This window comes from Oncorhynchus mykiss, chromosome 29 (genome assembly GCF_057628025.1).
Source record: "Oncorhynchus mykiss isolate SJ-2025 chromosome 29, ASM5762802v1, whole genome shotgun sequence".
Lineage (NCBI taxonomy): Eukaryota > Metazoa > Chordata > Actinopteri > Salmoniformes > Salmonidae > Oncorhynchus > Oncorhynchus mykiss.
Genome location: NC_143050.1, coordinates 21,043,332 through 21,063,841, shown reverse-complemented (window position 1 = coordinate 21,063,841; position 20,510 = coordinate 21,043,332). Strand labels below are relative to the sequence as shown.

General features: G+C 39.8%; 1 protein-coding gene across 1 annotated transcript; it reads left to right on the top strand.

Annotated features, from left to right (window-relative positions):
- The first annotated feature begins 2,485 nt into the window (after positions 1–2,485).
- LOC110509903 (prosaposin) lies at positions 2,486–20,473 on the top strand. The gene is made up of 12 exons (XM_021591100.3): positions 2,486–2,719; positions 2,944–2,999; positions 6,781–6,855; positions 7,616–7,741; positions 7,840–7,959; positions 8,091–8,171; positions 12,094–12,277; positions 12,440–12,582; positions 12,674–12,754; positions 16,039–16,149; positions 16,372–16,442; positions 19,999–20,473. Exons 1-11 carry the CDS (start codon positions 2,665–2,667, stop codon positions 16,405–16,407), a joined length of 1,068 nt encoding a protein of 355 aa, XP_021446775.2. The 5' UTR covers positions 2,486–2,664; the 3' UTR covers positions 16,408–16,442; positions 19,999–20,473.
- Positions 20,474–20,510: the final 37 nt, after the last annotated feature.

Below are 20,510 nucleotides of genomic sequence, written 5' to 3'. Positions count from 1 at the left end.
AGCGTTATCATTACACAGGTGCACCTTGTGCTGGGGACAATAAAATGCCCCTCAAATGTGCCACAGATGTCTCAAGTTGTGAGGGCATGCAATTGGCATGCTGACTGCAGGAATGTCCATGAGAGCTGTTGCAAGGGAATTGAATGTTCATTTCTCTACCACCATCTCCACCTCCAACGTCATTCTAGAGAATTTGGCAGTATGTCCATGCGGCCTCACAACCGCAGACCACGTGTATGGCATCATGTGGGCTAGCGGTTTGCTGAGGTCAACGCTGTGAATGGACTGCCTCATGGTGGCAGTGGATTTATGGTATGGGCAGGCATAAGCTACGTACAACGAACACAATTGCATTTTATCGATGGCAATTTGAATGCACAGAAATACCGTGACGAGATCCTGAGGTTCATTGTCGTACCATTAGTTCACCAGTATCACCCTATGTTTCAGCATGATAAAGCACGGCCCCTGGAAGTTGTAAATGTCCCAATTTTCTTTGGCCTGCGTACTCACCAGACATGTCACCAATTGAGCATGTTCGCGATGTTCTGGGTCGACGTGTACGACAGTGTCTTCCAGTTCCCGCCAATATCCAGCAACTTCACACAGCCATTGAAGAGGAGTGGGTATCTGTGACCAACAGATGCATATCTCTCTTCCCAGTCGTGAAATACTCAGATTAGGGCCTAATTAATTGATTTCAATTTCCTCATATGAACTGTAACTCAGTCAAATCTTTAAAAATGTTGCATGTTACATTTATATTTTTGTTCAATATATTTGTATTTATTTGTATTTTTAAAGTATGCTTTGTTGTGAAGGACTCGTGAGCAAGCATTTCACTGTAAAGTCTACCCCAGTTGTATTCGGCGTATGTGACATATACAATTCAATTTTATATTATTGAACAGAAAAGGTGTATTCAGCAGTAGTTTATAGGATCAACCTTGACTAGAATTAAGCAATAAGGCCCGATAAGGTGTAGTATATGGCCAACATACCAGGGCTAAGGGCTGTTCTTACGCTTGACGTAATGAGGAGTGTCTGGATACATCCCTTAGCTGTGGTATATTGGCCATATACCACAAACCCCTGAGGTTCCTTATTGCTATTAAAATGGTTACCAACGGAATTAGACGTTTCAAATGTTAATGCCACATGCACAAGTGCAGTGAAATGCCTTTCTTGCAAACACAAGAACAGTAAAAATAAATGTTTTGTCAAACACAAAGTATACAGTACAGGCTATACCACGGCTTTCATCCAATTATTCAGCACTCGAACCACCCGGATTATAACACAGTGTACAAAACATTAGGCACACCTGCTCTTTCCATGATTCAAACCATGTTTCCATCCAACCTTTTTATGCAATAAAGTACATGTTGGATAAGAAATGTCAACTTTCCAAATGTCCACAAAACAAAATACCTAGACAAGGTGAGATCTTTTTGTGTTGGTAAAATGAATTATGTGCGAAATGTCAGTGGAACCCCTTTTATGTGCAAATATTACCATCATATCAAGTAAATTTGTAGTCATGTGATGTGTGGTCCTCCCACTACTAATCGTTGGGAAAGCATGCAGTTTATGGGGGCTATTCCAAAATAGCCTCCAACACTCTACTCAGCAAATTGGATGCAGTCTATCACAGTGCCATCCGTTTTGTCACCAAAGCCCCATATACTACCCACCACTGCGACCTGTATGCTCTTGTTGGCTGGCCCTCGCTTCATATTCGTCACCTAATCCACTGGCTCCAGGTCATCTATAAGTCTTTGCTAGGTAAAGCCCCACCTTATCTCAGCTCACTGGTCACCATAGCAGCACCCACCCGTAGCACGCGCTCCAGCAGGTATATTTCACTGGTCACCCCCAAAGCCAATTCCTCGTTTGGCCGCCTTTCCTTCCAGTTCTCTGCTGCCAATGACTGGAACGAACTGCAAAAATCCCTGAAGCTGGAGACTCATATCTCCCTCACTGGCTTTAAGCACCAGCTGTCAGAGCAGCTCACAGATCACTGCATCTGTACATAGCCCATCCAACTACCTCATCACCATATTGTTATTTATTTGATTTATTTTGCTCCTTTGCACCCCAGTACCGCTACTTGCACTCATCTTCTGCACATCAATCCCCCCAAACTTTTAATTTGCCATACTGTAATAATTTCACCACTATGGCCTATTTATTGCCACACACCCCTTATCTCACCTCATTTGCCCACGCTGTATATAGACTTTCTCTATTGTCTTATTGACTGTATGTTTGTTTATTCCATGTGTAACTCTGTGTTATTGTTTGTGATGCACTGCTTTGCTTTATCTTGGCCAGGTCGCAGTTGTAAATGAGAACTTGTTCTCAACTAGCCTACCTGGTTAAATAAAGGTGAAATAAAATAAATAAAACATGGGTTTTGTTATAGCATCCAAGATACTGAAACTAAAGTTACAGCTTATATTGAATTGGGACCCTCAGTACTTTTGTACAACTCAGTTCCGCAATACCAAAGAGAATACAAATAGCTTATCACACTTCAACCTGTGGTTTTCTGTCAAGCTCTGATTGGCGAGGGCTTTCTGCGGCAGCTGGCCCCTGTCTATACCCCAATCCTACATTGAGTGGTTATTCATTTTCCAAGTAGTCTTTGAAAGAGACTGACTTATGATGGCCTCTTTCAAGCTTGCACTCGTTATCTTAATTTCTTACCAGACCACAGGTATGCTATACAATTGCACACAGTTTCGGTTAATACTATAATATATGAATATGATGTTATAGTATATTTAATTCAATGTACATTATTGACATATACATTGGGTTAGGGTTGTACATTGACATATACATTCATGTTTTAACCCTAAACATGTAATTACAATATATAATCTTGTTCATGAGACATTTAGAACCATACATTTCTTCATATTTTTATCTTTCCCACAGCTTTGGCAAGGGTTGTCGGTGTGGAGGGAACACAAAACGCCTGGGACAAGCTGAAAGTAAGAACTATTTTTATTTTGAAAACAATGATTCCCCCCTTTAACCCACAAAATATAGGAATACCAGTGTATGCAACATTGTGCTGCATACTAACAACCACCTGGCAGGATTCAAAAAGCAAAGAAATATAGAGAAAAAATAGAGAAATATTATTGTGTTTTACTAAGAGAAAATTACCAGGTAATGAGCTCCATAATTAATATCATTACTACAGTATATAAATCAAATAAAGTATAAATATCAATAGCATTATCAATCAGATTAGTTCCCAGGGGTTCCCAAACTTTTTTGGCCCATGATCCAATTTTGATGAATTAATACATTTTTTGTGTTCTCACCAAAGGTGATGTAATCAACGGCCATTTTTTCTTTAATATTTTAATTGGGGGTATGGCAGTCTATTACAAATCAGTCTGACAATAACTTTGACAGTATTTCAAGTTGAATGAAGTATGTTTTTTCGCTCAAGTTTTCATGTATCAAATACAAATCTAGAGTTCAGTGGGTTTCAATCGCATGTTCAATGATTGCGTAAAATAGCAAAAGTGCCTACTCTGTGCTTGGCACGTGCGCTCTAGCCAAAAACACGCAAATACAGAGCAGGTAGACTGTGCGGGTAGGCTAGTCACATTATGAGATTATTATGGATAACAGCCAGAATATTTATATTTGTCAAACGGCAGTCAAGCATCGATCATCATGTCACCAGATTAAGACCCTAAATAGTTATTGGAAAGGAGCATCAAACTCATCGCCGTGCACTTTCACCACCCTCTGAAGTTCATCATAAACTATTTAATATGTAGTTTAAAAACTGCATGGTTTTCCGAGTAGGCCTATTAGTGGGAGTACCACACAACATGTCATCGCGTGATTCCAAGTTTACTTCGATATGATGGTTATTATTTCAACATTTGCACATAAACTCGTTTCCAACGCCTTTTCTCGAATAATTTATTTTACCGACAGAAAAAAATAACTAACAAATGATCTGTTGGCATTTATACAATTGTACCGAAGCGTTCTATTTCAATCACAGCTGCCTTGATTTTTTCTCATACAGTATGACTTTACTTGCATAAAAACTGTAGATGGAAACTTTTCTCCCAGTCTGATTTAGTGCCTGGTCTTGTCTTCTCTGTTCAGTGGGGGTAGGTGCCGTTTAAAATGAGGGAGGATAATTGTATATTTTATGAGTATGGCCTTATTTTTATTAGAGCATATTGGATGACTGTCATCCATATTCCATTCACCCAGTTCAATGTAACAGTGATAGGTTTATGCTACTACATGATACTCAAAATGTCCCTATACCCATCATGAGGTTGCTACAACCTAGCCTATGAATGAATGTTTATAATGTAGGTGCTGTACAGGTTGAGAACTGAGTAATCAAGGTGACACACAGTAACACATTCAATACCGCCTTGCACACTCTTGCTTGCATCTAGCTGATCTAGGGTGTAATCATTAGTCCAACAGTTGCAAATGAGAGTTTCTATTGGAATAATTCAGGTATGTTTATCCCTGTTTCGTTCCATTTGCTTCCGTTTAAGAAACGTTTTTCAACAGAATTGGTGGAATGAATACTCCCCAGATAACACGCATTCACAGTTGACTTTCATAGCAACCATATAAAAACAGCATGATCACTTTGCTCCTTGAATATATAATTCCTTCTCGCAACCTTCCCAAGTCAAACCTTCATATCATGACTGACCATCATTGTCACCTCATAGTCAACATACACAACATGACCAACAGTATGTGGACACCTGCTCGTCGAGCATCTCATTCCAAAATCATGGGCATTAATATAAAGTTGGTCCCCCTTTGCTGCTATAACAGCCTCCACACTTCCGCGAAGGCTTTCCACGAGATGTTGAAACATTGCTGCAGGGACTTGCTTCCATTCAGCCACAAAACATTAGTGAGGTCCGGCAATGAGGTTGGAATCTGTGCGTCCAACCCGGAAGCCAGCCGCATTGCACGCTAACCTTTGTTAGCGTGCACTGCGCCCGGCCCGCTACAGGAGTCGCTGGTGCGCAATTCTTCCACACCGATCTCTACAAACCATTTTTGTATGGACCCCACTTTGTGCATGTGGACAATGTCATGCTGAAACAGGAAAGGGCCTTCACCCTGCAGTGTGCGCTAACCAAGGTTGCCAGGTGCACGGTGTTTCCTCTGACACATTGGTGCGGCTGGCTTCCGGGTTGGATGAACGCTGTGTTAAGAAGAAGTGCGGCTTGGTTGTGTATCGGAGGATGCATGACTTTCAACCTTTGTCTCTCCCGAGCCCGTACAGGAGTTGTAGCGATGAGACAAGATAGTAACTACTAACAATTGAAATTAGGGAGAAAAAGGGGTAACATTCAAAAAAACGTTTTTTTTAAATAATAAAGATTTCCCTTCCCTGGAACTGAGGGTCCTAGCCCGAACCATGAAAAACAGCCCCAGACCATTATTTCTCCTCCACTAAACTTTACAGTTGGCACTATGCATTGGGGCAGGTAGCGTTCTCTTGGCATTCACCAAACCCAGAGTTGTCTGTTGGACTGCCAGATGGTGAATTGTGATTCATCACTCAAGAGAACGAGTTTCCACTGCTCCAGAGTCCAATGGCGGTGAGCTTTACACCACTCCAGGACGTCCTCCGGAAGTTGTCATAATTACGTACGTCTGTGGAAGGGGGTGAGAACCAAGAGCCTCCTAGGTTTTTTTATTAAAGTCAATGTACCCAGAGGTTTTTTATTAAAGTCAAAGTACTCAGAGGAAGCCAGAAGCCAGAAGCCAGCTGTCCTCCGGCTACACCATGGTGCTACCCTATAGACGGCTGCTGTGGCTACTGTAGACCTTCATTACAAAACACTGTTTTAATCAATTATTTATTGACGTGAATATATTTAGAATCGTTTTATCTAAAAAATGATCACTTTTTCTCCCCAATTTCATGGTATCCAATTGTTAGTAGCTACGATCTTGTCTCATTGCTACAACTCCCGTGCGTCCTCTGAAACACAACCCAACCGCACTGTTTCTTAACACAGCGAGCATCCAACCCGGAAGCCAGCCGCACCAATGTGTCGGAGGAAACACTGTGCACCTGGCGACCTTGGTTAGCGTGCACTGCGCCCGGCCCGCTACAGGAGTCACTGGTGCGCAATGAGACAAGGATATCCCTACTGGCCAAACCCGGACAACGCTAGGCCAATTGTGCATTGCCCCACAGACCTCCCGGTCGCAGCTGGTTGCGACAGAGCCTGGGCGCGAACCCAGAGTCTCTGGGGGCACAGCTAGCGCTGCACCAACCGGGAGTCAGGATAACTTTTTAAATGTTTCATTATTTTTATGAAATTCACTGAGGAGGATAGTCCTCCCCTTCCTCCTATGAGGAACCTCCACTGACCCTGTTCTAATGAAGCTTGTGGGCATTGTATAGGGAAACAGAAGACACATACATGTTCTTGAGAATGTTATCTTTCAGTGATGGGGTCATAATATTTTGTGTCTTAATAAGAACCGAGCCAATTTCACTTTTGTTTTCTTTAAAACAAATGTTCAGTCTATAGACTATAGAAGCAGGTATAAATGAGAGGAGACATGTTTTGCAACACAAAAGACTATTTCATAGAAATCCAGCACTGCTTTTCAGGGAGTACCTTCCGGAATAATGTCAACTTCCACTTATATACTAAGTAGAATAAATGGATGTCTTTGCCTCAGTATCCCGCCACAGCTTTGAGTTGGCATTCTTCTCTTTCCCTCTCTTCCTCTCAGAAAGGGGACAGCTGCCAGGACTGTACTCAAATAATTGAACTCCTTAAAGACCTTATCTCCAACCCGGACATACAGGTGAATGCATCGACAGAACATGCACCCCTGAACCATACATACCATACATTTGAATCATTCATAATAACACCCAGAAACATACAGTGGGGCAAAAAAGTATTTAGTCAGCCACCAATTGTGCAAGTTCTCCCACTTAAAAAGATGAGAGAGGCCTGTAATTTTCATCATAGGTACTATGATGAACTATGACAGACAAAATTAGAATAAAAAAAATCCAGAAAATCACATTGTAGAATTTTTGAGGAATTTGTTTGCAAATTATGGTGGAAAATAAGTATATAACCATCACATCAGTACTACTTGTATGTGCATATGATGCTCATTCACCTGGGTCAGTTTTTCTTCCTATTTGTGGCTGCAGATAGAGCATTCAGGTTTCTTTTCCGCAAACAATGAAAAACAACAGACACTTTCAGTTCCTGAAATGGTTTTCACCTGTTTTTTTCCCACAAACCCTCACTCAACACAAGTGGTACAGTTTGTGTTTCTGTTCTACGTTGCTGTTTTGGAGAGTTAGAAAGCCACTTCCTCTTTTCTATATAAAAGTAACTATCAAAGCAGTTCACAGTGTATTTCTGACTTCTAAGTTCCCCTTTCCTCTGAGGCTGGTCAGGCACTTCGGTCTGTGTAAATTCACCCCTGTACTTCACTGTAGCTTTTAATACATATTCTAATATGTCTTAATGATTGTAAAACACATCATTTACTTAATGTGCCTCAAAATGATTTCAACTGATGCCTCCCACTCCTCCATCCCCAGACCGAGATTAGGGGCGAATTGGAGAAACTATGTGACCTCATGCCAGGCCCTGCGTCCCCCAAACTGTGCCGGGAGCAAGTGGATAAGAACCTCCCCCTGGTCATCACCTTCTTGACCAGCTTCTTCGTACGTGCTGATGGGAGGTTGAGAAAGATCCTGGTTTGTAATTTGTTATATAATTCTGACTGAATGAGCCTGAATTGAGCCTCTCTCCTCTCCCACAGAAACCCACTGAGGTGTGTACCGTGTTGGGACTGTGTGGCTCCCAGTCAGACAGCCAGCAGCAGAGCCTGCTGACCGATCACGTTCAAGCGGGTCTGAAGTCAGCCATGACAATGACAAAGGTGAGACAGAAAGAACAGGACTAATGCACTCTCTCTCTGACCTCTACTCTGTGTCCCGCTGACTTTTTTGGTTTGTCTGTCTTTATCTTGTTCTCTTTCTCCCTCTGTTTTCTTTCTGTTTTGTCTACTAGGTGCAGTTCTCGCCAGAATGTACCTTCTGCATTTATCTTATCAAGTCACTGGAGAGTATGCTGCCGAAAATAAGGACTGAGGTAAGGCATGCCATAGAAATATAATTAGTGCAGGGATCATCAACTAGATTCAGCCACGGCATGCACACAGGAACACACACACCCCAGCTGTTGTTCATATCTTAAAAATACTGTTATTCAATCGAGGGGTTGCCTGTGTTAGTGTTATCTTTTTTTCAATCACTTTGGCACATTTTTCAGATGTAAGTTGTATATTTTCAAAACTCTTAGAAGAAAACTATAAACTAATAACACTTGTTATGTTCAGAACCTTTGATTGTGTATTCACAGAGGTTAGGGTTAGGGTTCACCCCTGAGTCATTCATGCAAAATTAATGAAATACCATGAGAACATTCAATTTAGTCACCAATATATCAGGTAATGACAGGCTCACCATTTAGTCATTTTAACTACCATTTAGTCATTTTAACTACCATTTAGTCATTTTAACTACCATTTAGTCATTTTAACTACCATTTAGTCCAATACCAAAAAATACAAAACTGTTATTTTTGAAATGCTGAATAGAAAGAATAGTAGACGGTAAATATCATTTTCCATACAGTATTTGACTATAACTTGCAAAAAAATATATAATTTGTATCCAATGGCAGATTGTGAGCATGTTGAGAAATATGTCTGTCAGATTTACATGTTATTATTCTTATATTGTAAATAGGTAGGACAAATCATCAGAAATGGGGGTATTATAAAGGAGTTGGCTACTTGTAACGGTTTTCTTGACTTGAAGGAGAGGCGGACCAAAGCGCAGCGTGGTTATTTTGATTCATGTTTAATAAATCACTTCACATGAACAAACTAACAAAAACAAGAACAAGAACAAGAACCGTGAAACCGCAAAACAGTCCTATCTGGTGCAAACACAGAGACAGGAACAATCACCCACAAACACACAGTGAAACCCAGGCTACCTAAGTATGATTCTCAATCAGAGACAACTAATGACACCTGCCTCTGATTGAGAACCATACTAGGCCAAAACATAGAAATACCCAAATCATAGAAAAACAAACATAGACTGCCCACCCCAACTCACGCCCTGACCATACTAAATAATGACAAAACAAAGGAAATAAAGGTCAGAACATGACACTACTGTAGAAACGTAGCGCGGTGTTGTATGTTATTTATGCCCCATGCTACATTTTACAAGATCACCTTATCTACAGGATTTGTCAAATGATACAGTATCGCCTGTCTATCTGCTTGAAATTCATCAGCTTACAGTGTATCAATGAAATTCAGATAATGAGTGGACTATATTGTTGTATATAACGCAGGTCTTTCATAAGATCATTGTACAGTACACTGTCGTTCCAAATGGTAGCACATAGAGTGACTCTTTCCACTTCCTATTGAAGCACACTGGCACATACATATATGATTTGGTTTACCTTCCATCATAAATTGATGTCAGATTGAGACATTTATGAGGCAAACATATATACATTTACAGTGTTCAGCAGTTATCAAACTATACTGTATGTGCTAACTACAAGCAATACATCATTTTGGTTCAGTAGTTACCCGTTTTGAACAGTTTGATTAAGTGATTGTCTAATTATTTGTATCGTTAACAACTAATAATACAATCAAATCAAAAGTCAAGTGAATGTTGCATTTTGAAAAGCAGATACTTTGGTTGATTATGCATCAAAATTGAAAGAGTGATGAACAAGTGACTTTATTTGTAGTTCTCAGTCAATTACAAATGTGCTTAGAGTTTTAAAAACTTTAGTCATTTTGATGATTTTTGTGTTTAGTATTGTGAAAATGTAACACAGACTTGTGAAAATTGTACCAAAGTGATCAGAAAAATGTAACCGTTTTTTACCGTATTATGGTGAAAATGTGGTGAATTTTCAAAACTCTTAGAACTCCACACTGGTAACACTTGTACATTACAGTACATTACACTGTTTTCATATCAGGTACACTATCCCATGTGGGATCAAAGGTGTGATCAAATGAAGGAAACATTGTTTAGCAGGCACTAAATTGCATCAAGCCTGTCTTGAGCATTTGGACATAGGTTCTCATCGAAATCAAAATAAATATCCTTTTTGTTCATGCACCTTTTAGCATTGCAAATCAAAGTCTGACTTAGGTCTGGTTTGAAATCATTGCCTGCCTCATCCATGGCCTGAAGGAGGGTGGTACGCTTACGGGATGGCAATCATACATCTTCCACCTGTATTGTAATCATGTATTGTATTTTACAGTATTGTATTGTACTTCTGTATTGTATTGGTCCTGTACGTGGCTTAGTTCATTAGAACACAGCACTAGCAACACCAGAGTTGTGGGTTTGATTCCCACTAGGGTCACATACCAAAATGTGTAGACTGTTGTCACTTTGGATTAAAGTGTCTGCTATGTAAATGGCATGTATTACAGTACTGGGGGATGCATTTCTTTCTTGTTTTGGACTTTCTGGATGATTTGCATATTGGTATTGTATTGATATTCTATCACTGCACTGTTGGAGTTACAAATACAAGCATTTCACTGCACCTGCTGTAACATCTGCTAATCTGTGGATGCGACCAATAAACTTTGATTTATTACGTACAGTATATATCTGATCTTGCCAATGTCAGATTTTTTTTTAATGTACTGTGAAGTAAAATCATCATCATCATCATAGTAGTACATTTGAGTATACAGTAAATCACACTTTTTATGTTTCTACTTTACAGACATATTTGAATGATGTAGTTCTCAAAGTTTGTAGTAGACAAAACAGTTGACATGTCAAACCTATAGCTTTACCAAATGTTTAAGTGATCGTCAATTCAGAGCAGTCGGATGAAGTTATAGTAAATGCATTTTAACAAAAGAGGAGAGAATCATATCAAAAGTAATGTGAGTATTGCATTGTGAAAGGCAATTACTTTTACATGAACATGTATTGCAATGTGAAATGTATTTCTAGATGATTAAGTTTGATGAAAAGGGGACTGTATGATTTTGTGTTTTGTAATTAGTCATTTGAAATTTGTGTTTGGAGTTTTGAAACAAATGCCTTTTTGATGTTTTTTTTACTAATAGTTGTAAAAATTGCAGGTAGATTCTTTGATTTGTTTTGCATGGACATTGATTTTATGCTACACAAATGTAAATAACATGACATTTTTCTAAACTAATCCAATCCGTTAGTAGTTAGATTTATTGCACCCGTTGCTGAGATGGTCGTTCCAGTTTAGATAGTTTAGCTAGTCTACATTTTTTCGAGCCCTACCTTGGCAGTCATTCTAAATGCAGGTTGCAGGTGAAAAGTTACAATTGTTGGATATCCTCAATCTGGCTAGAATTCAATAGGATTTACACATCATTTTGCAAGCCAGCATAATGTGATGTAGCCAGTTTATAAACTAGTCAACTGTTAGAGTAAAATTCTAAATTCCAAAATACACTGTATCAGTGAACACCATAGAAGTGTACCTTACACACTGAGTTCGTTTCTAACACCAGTGGCATTAAAATGTTACACTATCAGTTGGAACACACTAAAAAAGTGTTGTCTTCACCCAATATAGTGTTCAATACCTACATCGCTGTTGTTAGGAAATATACACTGTAACACTGTTAAAAGGGCAACACTTTGAAAAGTCTTTATAAAAATATGTTCTGGTGGTTCTCATGTAAACACTTAAAAAGCATTCAATTGTACACCCACAGTGTTAAGCTTACCAATCAGAGTTTGCTGTGCACTAACACACACATTTGTATCCAAAGCAACTAGGGTTAAGTGCCTTGCTCAAGGTCACATTGACAGATTTTTCATCTAGACAGCTTGGGGATTTGAACCAAGCAACCTTTTGGTTACTGACCTAGCACACTTAACCGCTAGGCCACCCTAGATGTGCGTACACACAAACAATATTTTTCCCAATGCCCTGTATCTGTTTCCCCTCCCAGATGGCTGTGATTGATCTGCTGGGGAAGGTGTGTGGTATTCTACCCATGTCCTACAGGAAGCAGTGTGAGAACCTGATAGAGAAGTATGGTAAGATGCTGATGGACATGCTCCTGACCTACGCCACCCCTGAGGTCATATGCACCCTCGTCGAAGCCTGTCATGGCATGGATACGCCTGTCCTGGGTGAGTTCATGACCACTTCATCGTTCATTCCTCCTGCCCTGCTTTGCATCACCACCATATAATCACTTTTCTCTCTATCATTTCCTCTTCTATATTATCCTCTGTTTTGAAATGTCTCTCTCTTCTTTCCCTTTCTCCTCTCCCTCTTTCTCTCCTTCTCAGAGAGTGCTCCCCTGTCTGACTGTGACTCCTGTCTGACCCTGGCGGTTCTGACTCATCTACAGCTGGGCTCCAATGCTTCAGAGCCCCAGACCTCCTCCTTCCTGGCCTCTGTTTGCCAGCTCCACCCCAAGGCCCTTCCCAAGGTCAGCCCTGCCCCCTGATCTACATCTCCCTCATCTCACATAGAAGCCTTATAGGAGCCTCTGGGCTCATGTCTTATTTCTCTCTTTTCAGTGTGATGGCTTTACCCAGCGTCATGGGCACCAGCTGAAGGGGGTTCTGGGTAAACCAGAGTCAGCCCTTGATGTGTGTGAGGTATGTCATGTTTAGATTCACTCGACTACACACTGTAACGTAACATGAAAGTCACTAAGGATCTGACCCTTTTTTCAATTATCGCCTAAAAAGACATACCCAAATCTAACTGTCTGTAGCTCAAGACCTGAAGCAAGGATATGCATATTTTTGATAACATTTTGAAGGGAAACACTTTGAAGTGTGTGGAAATGTGAAATTAATGTAAGAGAATATAACACATAAAGCACATCTGGTAAAGGATCATACAAAGAACAAAACATTCGTTTTTTTGTATTTTTTTATACCATCATCTTTGAAATGAAGAGAAAGGCAATAATGTGTTATTCCAGCCCAGGCGCTATTAATATTTTGGCCACTAGTTGCCAGCTGTGTATGTGCAAAGTTTTAGAATGATCAAATCAAATCAAATCAAATCACCAAATCAAAATCAAACCATCAAATCAAAGAGGAACCAGGCTATGTGGGGTGGGCAGTCCTCTTCTGGCTGTGCCGGGTGGAGATTATAACAGAACATGGCCAAGATATTCAAATATTCATAAATGACCAGCATGGTCAAATAATAATAATCACAGGCAGAACAGTTGACACTGGAGCAGCAGCACGGCCAGGTGGACTGGGGACAGCAAGGAGTCATCATGTCAGGTAGTCCTGAGGCATGGTCCTAGGGCTCAGGTCCGCCGAGAGAGAGAAAGAAAGAGAGAAAGAGAGAATTAGAGAGAGCATACATAAATTCACACAGGACACCGGATAGGACAAACTGACACTAGCCCCCCGAAACATAAACTACTGCAGCATAAATACTAGAGGCTGAGACAGGAGGGGTCAGGAGACACTGTGGCCCCATCCGAGGACACCCCCGGACAGGGCCAAACAGGAAGGATATAACCCCACCCACTTTGTCAAAGCACAGCCCCCACACCACTAGAGGGATATCTTCAACCACCAACTTACCATCCTGAGACAAGAGTATAGCCCACAAAGATCTCCGCCACGGCACAACCCAAGGGGGGGCGCCAACCCAGACAGGAAGATCATATCAGTGACTCAACCCACTCAAGTGACGCACCCCTCCTAGGGACGGTATGAAAGAGCCCTAGTAAGCCAGTGACACTGCCCCTGTAATAGGGTTAGAGGCAGAGAATCCTAGTGGAAAGAGGGGAACCGGCCAGGCAGAGACAGCAAGGGCGGTTCGTTGCTCCAGAGCCTTTTCGTTCACCTTCACACTCCTGGGCCAAACTACACTCAATCATATGACCCACTGAAGAGATGAGTCTTCAGTAAAGACTTAAAGGTTGAGACCGAGTTTCTAGGGACAATTAGGAGGCCTGCATCTTGTGACGTGTAGGAATGTACGGCAGGACCAAATCAGAGAGATAGGTAGGAGCAAGCCAATGTAATGCTTTGTAGGTTAACAGTAAAACCTTGAAATCAGCCCTTGCCTTGACAGGAAGCCAGTGTAGGGAGGCTAGCACTGGAGTAATATGATCACATTTTTTGGTTCTAGTCAGTGCTAAATACGGCTGCTAGAATCCTAACTGGAGTTTATTTAGTGCTTTATCCGGGTAGCCGGAAAGTAGAGCATTGCAGTAGTCTAACCTAGAAGTGACAAAAGCATGGATTCATTTTTCTGCAACATTTTTGGACAGAAAGTTTCTGATTTTTGCAATGTTACGTAGATGGAAAAAAGCTGTCCTTGAAACAGTCTTGATATGTTCTTCAAAAGAGAGATCAGGGTCCAGAGTAACGCCGAGGTCCTTCACAGTTTTATTTGAGACGACTGTACAACCATTAAGATTAATTGTCAGATTCAACAGAAGATCTCTTTGTTTCTTGGGACCTAGAAAAAGCATCTCTGTTTTGTCCGTGTTTAAAAGTAGAAAGTTTGCAGCCATCCACTTCCTTATGTCTGAAACACATGCTTCTAGCGAGGGCAATTTTGGGGCTTCACCATGTTTCATTGAAATGTACAGCTGTGTGTCATCCGCATAGCAGTGAAAGTTAACATTATGTTTTCGAATTACATCCCCAAGAGGTAAAATATATAGTGAAAACAATAGTGGTCCTAAAACGGAACCTTGAGGAACACTGAGATTTACAGTTGATTTGTCAGAGGACAAACCATTCACAGAGACAAACTGATATCTTTCCGACAGATAAGATCTTAACCAGGCCAGAACTTGTCCGTGTAGACCAATTTGGGTTTCCAATCTCTCCATAAGAATGTGGTGATCGATGGTATCAAAAGTAGCACTAAGCTCTAGGAGCACGAGGACCGATGCAGAGCCTCGGTCTGATGCCATTAAAAGGTAATTTACCACACAAGTGCAGTCTCAGTGCTATGATGGGGTCTAAAACCAGACTGAAGCATTTCGTATACATTGTTTGTCTTCAGGAAGGCAGTGAGTTGCTGCGCTACAGCCTTTTCTAAATTTTTTGAGAGGAATGGAAGATTCGATATAGGCCAATAGTTGTTTATATTTTCTGGGTCAAGGTTTGGCTTTTTCAAGAGAGGCTTTATTACTGCCACTTTTAGTGAGTTTGGTACACATCCGGTGGATAGAGAGCCGTTTATTATGTTCAACATAGGAGGGCTAAGCACAGGAAACAGCTCTTTCAGTAGTTTAGTTGGAATAGGGTCCAGTATGCAGCTTGAAGGTTTAGAATCCATGATTATTTTCATCATTGTGTCAAGAGATATAATACTAAAACACTTGAGCATCTCTCTTGATCCTAGGTCCTGGCAGAGTTGTGCAGACTCAGGACAACTGAGCTTTGAAGGAATACGCAGATTTAAAGACGAGTCCGTAATTTGCTTTCTAATAATCATGATCTTTTCCTCAAAGAAGTTCATTAATTTATCACTGCTGAAGTGAAAGCCATCCTCTCTTGGGGAATGCTGCTTTTTAGTTAGCTTTGCGACAGTATCAAAAAGGAATTGAAGCTTTGCATATCTGTTCAAAATGTTGCATCAAGACTGCTCAAATGTGACTAATTGGTTTATTAATACGTTTTCAAGTTCAGAATTGTGCACTCGACCTCAAACAATAGCATAGTATTATTTCACTGTAATAGCTACTGTGAATTGGACAGTGCAGTTAGATTAACAGGAATTTAAGCTTTCTGCCCATATCAGACATGTCTATATCCTGGGAAATTATTTTGTTACTTGCATTAGCCTACATTAGCTCAACCGTCCCGCGGGGGGACACCGATCCCGTAGAGGTTATTAAATCCAAATTTCAATGGGGCGGGGATGTACTTTAAGTTTGTTTGTTTCTCAGAGAGTGGGCCTGTGTGGGGGAGTGATAGAGGCAGGAGAACAGGGAGGGGACCCATGCACTCTGGGCACCAGTTACAGTTGCAGAGACCTCAAGACTGCCCTGGAATGCGGGGTAAGGCCCCTGAACGCACCAACAAAGTTGTATTTTATTTTACCTTTATTTTATCAGGGAGTCCCATTGAGACTAATGTCTCTTAAGACTAAGGGAGCATCACACAATCACACAAGAAATTACACAATAGGAAATACATCAAGAAAACACAAAAAAGTATAGTAGACATTTCATAACAGAACAAAGGTGTTTAAATCTTTGCATGCAATTTGTCTTATATAGATGGTGTCAATCTGCCAGAAGTTTGCGTGGAAGTAAGAACCTCTGCCCAGTACCTACTCTCAAAGTGGACGGTAAGTTGACTCTTGATGTACATACAGCGCCTATTAAAAGTATTCACCAGTCTTGAATTTTTTTCACATTTGTTGCTTTACAAAGTGTGATTGAAATGGAGTTAACTATGACATTTTGCCATTGATCTACACAAAATACTCCATACAAATGTATGCAAATTAAATAACTAAAATATAATTGTTGCATAAATATTCATCCCCTTTGTTTTGGCAAGCCTACATTAGTTCAGGAGTACAAATTGGCCACTGGACACACACACTGGTTTAATCATTGTTGTTTCAACGTCATTTGTCAACGTATTGTGACGTAGAATCAACATGGAAATACATTGGATTTGAAAAGGGTCCTCAACCAGTAAGGGAGAGGGGTAAATTGAGGGAAAGAGTTAGTTAAGCCACCCCTTGTTTCTAAGAAACCATACACAAAATGTATAATTTGACTAAATATTTAGGAAGAGATCATCTTTTCATACAGTATTATCATTCAGTCATGGTTGAATGGATCTTTGGAAGTTTAGAAGTAGCCTAGTGATATTAATAATATACTTTTACCTTTGGATATTTTATTTTTCATGAAAGACGGTGGGTTGATCTACAAGTTAGTAATATGTTGGATTTATGTCTTCATCTCAACCAAAATTCTAAGTTGAAGAATAGGACTAAATCAAATAAAACTATATTTGAAGTGCATTTAAGTTGGATTTGATTTAGTGCTATTCATTAACTGAGAGACGTAAATCCAACATATCAATCATTATTTTGTAGACAAACTGGATTTTGAATTGTGAACATTGAATTATGAACACAACCACATATCAACATTTGAAGGAGATGTATCTTCTGCTTGGATAGTGTATACATACAGTACCAGTCAAAAGTTTGGACACATTTACTCATCAAGGGTTTTTCTTTATTTTTACTATTTTCAACTTTGTTCTTTGAAATAACACATATGGAATCATGTAGTAATCCAAAAAGTGTTAAACAAATCAAAATATATTTTATATTCTTCAAAATAGCCACCCTTTGAGTTGAAGACAGCTTTGCACACTCTTGGCATTCAAACATTCCATTTTACTATTCACATTGAAACAAGGTCAAATAATATATTTCTAATCAAAAATTAAATTCAACATAGACTGAACAAAAATATCAACGCAACATGCAACCATTTCTAAGATTTTACTGAGTTACAGTTCATATAAGAAAATCAGTCATTTTAAATTAATTTATTAGGCCCTAATCTATGAATTTCACATGACTGGGAATACAGATATGCATCTGTTGGTCACAGATACCTTAAAAGTTATGGGCGTGGATCAGACAACCAGTCAGTATCTGGTGTGACCACCATTTATTTACCTCATACAGCATGACACATCTTCACATAGAGTTGATCAGGCTGTTGATTGTGGCCTGTGGAATGTTGTTCCACTACTCTTCAATGGCTGTGCGAAGAAGCTGGATATTGGCCAGAACTGGAACACGCTGTAGTAGACGTCGATCCAGAGCATCCAAAACATGCTCAATGGGTAACGTGGAGGAACTAGGATATTTTCAGCTTCCAGGATATGTGTACAGATTCTTGCAAAATGGGGCTGTGCATTATCATGCTGAAACATGAGGTGATGGAGGTGGATGAATGGCACGACAATGGGCCTCAGGATCTCATCACAGTATCTCTGTGCATTAAATCGCAATCGATAAAATGCAATTATGTTTGTTGTCCATAGTTTATGCCTGCCCATACCATAACCACACCGCCACCATGGGGCATTCTGCTCACAACAGTGACATCAGCAAACCGCTCGCCCACAACGCATACACGTGGTCTGCGTTTGTGCACATTTTAGAGTGGCCTTTTATTGTCCCCTGCACAAGGTGCACCTGTGTAATGACCATGCTGTTTAATCAGATTATTGATATGCCACACCTGTCAGGATTATCTTGGCAAATAAGAAAGGTTCACTAACAGGGATAGAAACAAATGTGTGCAAAAGAAATGCTTTTAACACATATGGAAAGTTTCTGGGATCTTTAATTTCAGCTTGTTTATATTTTTGTTATGTATTTTGTGTAAATCGCTGACAAATTATATATTTTTTTATTTTATTTCACCTTTCTTTAACCAGGTAGGCTAGTTGAGAACAAGTTCTCATTATTAGAATTAAATCCATTTTAATTCCACATTTTAACACACAGGGCCGGTTTAATGCAGGGGCTTACAGGAGCCCGCTCTCAATGTTCAAAATACACCAGAGAGCATAATATAGCCACAGAGAATAACTGTGGATTAAATGTTACCGCAAGCACATACAGGTAACTACCAAAATAAAGGAAACACCAACAAAGTGTTTTAATAGGGTGTTGGGCCACCACGAGCTGCCAGAACAGTTTCAATGCACCTTTGCATAGATCCTACTAGTGGATCTAAACCATGCCAGGATAATGCACCCCACACACCATGCCATATACTTTGTATCCCTAATTTCCTCGTGTTTTTTTTATTTTGGCAGTTACAGGTATGCCTTACAATTTGGGCAGCATGCTCGCCAAATATAGAACAGTTTGTTGCATTGTGGCCTTAGACACATTTCCACAGAAGGGTTTTCAAGCCTCTTAGCCTAGAAATTTGACTGTTAAACTCATGCCTACACTAGAAATGGCTGCCAGTCCTGATTTGAATGGAACAGCCATCTATGGATTATATTTCTGTTGTTGGCTGTTAATTTGCCTTTTGCAAATTTAAAAATACAATCACAGGAAAAACAGTTTGGAAAGCAAATGCCTACTGCTGAAAAGAGAAGAATAATCTGTTTGTAGATTATTTATTTTTGTTGAGCGAACAGTGTCACTCTTTTTCTAAGTAGTTTATCTTAAGATATGCTATTGCCACGAACAGTGCATCGGCCATTACCGGTGAGTACTAGCCTAGGCTTCTTCATCATTGGGTGAGTCAGTGTGCCACTTATTTAGTAGCCAACTGTAGCCTATAATATACTGTAAATTTAACCTGGTCAGTCTGTCATGGAAAGAGCAGATGTTGGTAATGTTTTGTATACTCAGTGTATTTCCTCCTAATATTGTAGGCTTCATTGGCCACAGGGCCAGATTGTTTTTATTGATAAATTTGACACTGTCAGAGTAGCCACTCTCACAGTCATTTGCTTGGCATTAAGAGATTCTGGTAATGTTATGTAGAATTGCATGAAAAGGCACATTTTCCAGAAGCAGCAAAAAAAAAGTGGAAATCTACTCAATTGTAGTCTATGCTTTATTACAATGGGACTTTTTCTTCAAGGGTACATTTATCACACAACTAATTGAATTTTTGTGCACAGATTGGGTTTACAAAACATTAGGATGTGTCAGGAAGGGGGGGGGGGGGGTTATATAAAACAAAGACACGGGGCCTATGATTTATTAAACCGACCCTAGTAACACAAATATTAATAAATCTTATGATAGGCATGCTATTTAGGTTTCAGATGAACTGGTTGTCACACACACAAACGACTTGGGTTGTAAATAAATGTTCCGCCCACTCTCTTTTCAGATTGATAATCCAAGACTTTGAGAGAGCCTGAGGCCTTTGCAACAATGGAAGATCCCAAAGCTTTCAACATCAAATGACAAATATTCTATTTGTGTCAATATTTTTTTCTAGATGATAACACTTTAACACATGAACATTGCACTGAATATTTTGCCAATGGATATGATTTTATAAAACTCTTCTATACTTTCTTGCGGGCAGCGCAGTCAGTATTAAATGAATGCATTCCTGCGAGCTAGGGATTAAGAGAACATGAAAGACATTGAAACTATTTAGAGACATTATATTAACAGTAAAGGTGGTCTACAAAGCTAAATGTACTAGGAAAATGTTCAGACTACCTTGCTTGTGATTTTAGCTTTACATGTGACCTCAAGCCTCATGAATATTAATTGTTCTTCATGCTCATTCTTTTATGGTTACTGACATTATCAAAATCAAATCACGTCATAAGTAAAATAACTTTCCCCATTGACTGACCCTTTCATGGAAATCATTTCTACAAACAGCAG

Excerpts from the sequence above, each read along its gene's own strand:
- LOC110509903 (XM_021591100.3), top strand. The coding sequence starts at position 2,665 with ATGATGGCCTCTTTCAAGCTTGCACTCGTTATCTTAATTTCTTACCAG. Across the intron at positions 7,742-7,839 it reads CCTTCTTGACCAGCTTCTTC|AAACCCACTGAGGTGTGTAC; the intron begins GTACGTGCTGAT and ends CCTCTCCCACAG. Across the intron at positions 12,583-12,673 it reads ACCCCAAGGCCCTTCCCAAG|TGTGATGGCTTTACCCAGCG; the intron begins GTCAGCCCTGCC and ends CTCTCTTTTCAG.